This window comes from Capsicum annuum, unplaced genomic scaffold (genome assembly GCF_002878395.1).
Source record: "Capsicum annuum cultivar UCD-10X-F1 unplaced genomic scaffold, UCD10Xv1.1 ctg24691, whole genome shotgun sequence".
Classification (NCBI taxonomy): Eukaryota; Viridiplantae; Streptophyta; class Magnoliopsida; order Solanales; family Solanaceae; genus Capsicum; species Capsicum annuum.
In genome coordinates, this window is record NW_025830863.1 from 1 (window position 1) to 1,906 (window position 1,906).

The 1,906-nt window shown below is 34.5% G+C and overlaps 1 protein-coding gene across 2 annotated transcripts; it reads left to right on the plus strand.

The window, feature by feature from the left end:
- Nucleotides 1-7: 7 nt before the first annotated feature.
- LOC124890777 lies at nucleotides 8-1,899 on the plus strand. 2 transcript variants are annotated; one of them, XM_047402580.1, is made up of 3 exons: nucleotides 8-428; nucleotides 530-674; nucleotides 1,617-1,899. In XM_047402580.1, the coding sequence occupies exons 1-3, from the start codon at nucleotides 93-95 to the stop codon at nucleotides 1,622-1,624; spliced, it is 489 nt and encodes a 162-aa protein (XP_047258536.1). In that variant the 5' UTR covers nucleotides 8-92; the 3' UTR covers nucleotides 1,625-1,899. The 2 variants fall into 2 exon arrangements, with proteins under 2 accessions (XP_047258536.1, XP_047258535.1); XM_047402579.1 differs by having other exon boundaries at nucleotides 530-1,899.
- The last annotated feature ends 7 nt before the right edge of the window (nucleotides 1,900-1,906 follow it).

Here is a 1,906-nt window from a genome sequence, read left to right on the forward strand (position 1 = left end):
TTCACCAAGATGTTTTTATGACATAGGCGGGGTGGAAATGTTTGTTTAGTCTGCATAGAGCATGCTCTCATGAAGTATAAGGACATGCCTATATGTTCTGTAATTTACAGCTTCTGCCAATTAAAACTAACAGTGATTTGTGTCGGGTTCATATCACTAATGATACAACAAAACCTGTCTGCATGATGTTGTTTTGTTCTTTACATGTTCACATGCTATTACTCCACAGTGAAATAGATTCATCCTGTACATTTGCCTCCACACCTGAAACTTTGATTTTGCAGCTTTGTCTCTTTCCTTTCAGGTGCCACTTCAACATTGACTTCACAGATTCCAACGTGACAATTACAGCAACAGTGTCAGAAGCTTTAGCAGAAAGAATACTGTCCCTAACTGTCGACCAAATATATGACAAAGTTGTTGTCCAGGTATAAAAATACATATTATTACCTACGGCGAAACTCCTCTTACAATTTCATTCTACCAGTAACTCCTATTTAATGTACTATCTTTTACCTTTTCCACTTAGAAACAACCACTGTCTATTGCCGGTATAAATCGCCAACTTGATCGTGAACTGTTTAAACTGCAATTACAAAAGTCAGCTTTCAGATTTCCAGACCAAAAACCAGATGCGCTAGCTATTGCGTCATTCACTAAAACAGAACAAACAGGTAAGAGGAAGAAAATTGAACCATCCACACCCGCGAAAAAGGATTGAAAGTAACAATACTTTGATATTTCATCTGCTACCATACTCTATTTCCTGTGTACCGGAGCTATGACAATTACTCAAACATTTATTATGAATTCATTATCTTACCATTTCAGCATTACTAATAACAAATAAGCAGGTCTAGCTTACACTGAAATATACAATATCTACTCAACACAATCATGTAAATAGAATAATCATATGCCCCTTTACTGCACCACCAGGAAAAACTATTTACTTTTGGTGTTTCCAGAGGTTTACCTTGTATTAGTTTTAGTTACTTTTGGCATTTCTTTCATCGGATACATAAATTGGTTTTAAATTCTGCCTTGCTTTCTTTCATCATCTTCTTTATCTCAGGTGAGTTTCAATTTATTACCGCTACATATACCTTTGTACTATTAATACTTGCAGGTGGTTTATTGATATACTCACAACGCACGTAAGTTGTTTAATAAAAATCCTCTTATCATAAAACAGTATGACAAAAAGCTACTTTGTTACTTTTGTTTTTGCTTGTAACTTAAAGACAATGTACAATTTAACTATTCCAGATTGGTTAAGCGCTAAAATCTCGAGCAACATTCTATTCGGAAATAAGCTACTTACATTAACTATCCAATATTTACATCCTAAAATATACTCTTTTATGTGGACATTGTAAAAGAATAATTACATCAGAGTGTGGACATATTCTTGGAGTATGTATTTTCTTGAGTTGTAACTTTTCCCCAAGGTTTTGTGGCGTGATGCTAACCTAACCTTTCGGATAAAAAGCTTATTTGGTTTCTCTTTAACTGTTGATGTTTAAGTGCTATAAAGTTTGGGTCTTTCGGAGAATTTGATGGCTCAACTTCGGTTTTTACTAAGAAATTTAGCTTCCTGTCTTTGTTTTTTGCAGGTATATGAAGAAGTTATGGAATTTAATTAACCTACAGTACTCTGCAGGTTTGTTATCATCTCGGCTCTCTATATGTACCTCAATCTGCATATGTTATGTTTAGGTGCTAGATTTTCTCTGAATGAAGCATCTGTCTTTCGCAATTAAAAAAGGTTAAAAGGGAAAAATGTATTTTTATCGATCATAGGTAGATAAAGAATGAAGTTGCTGCTTCAAAGGCTATGCGCACCTTTCATAGATTCTGGTTGTTTGATAGGCTGCTTATGGAGATATATAATAGCTGCACAATA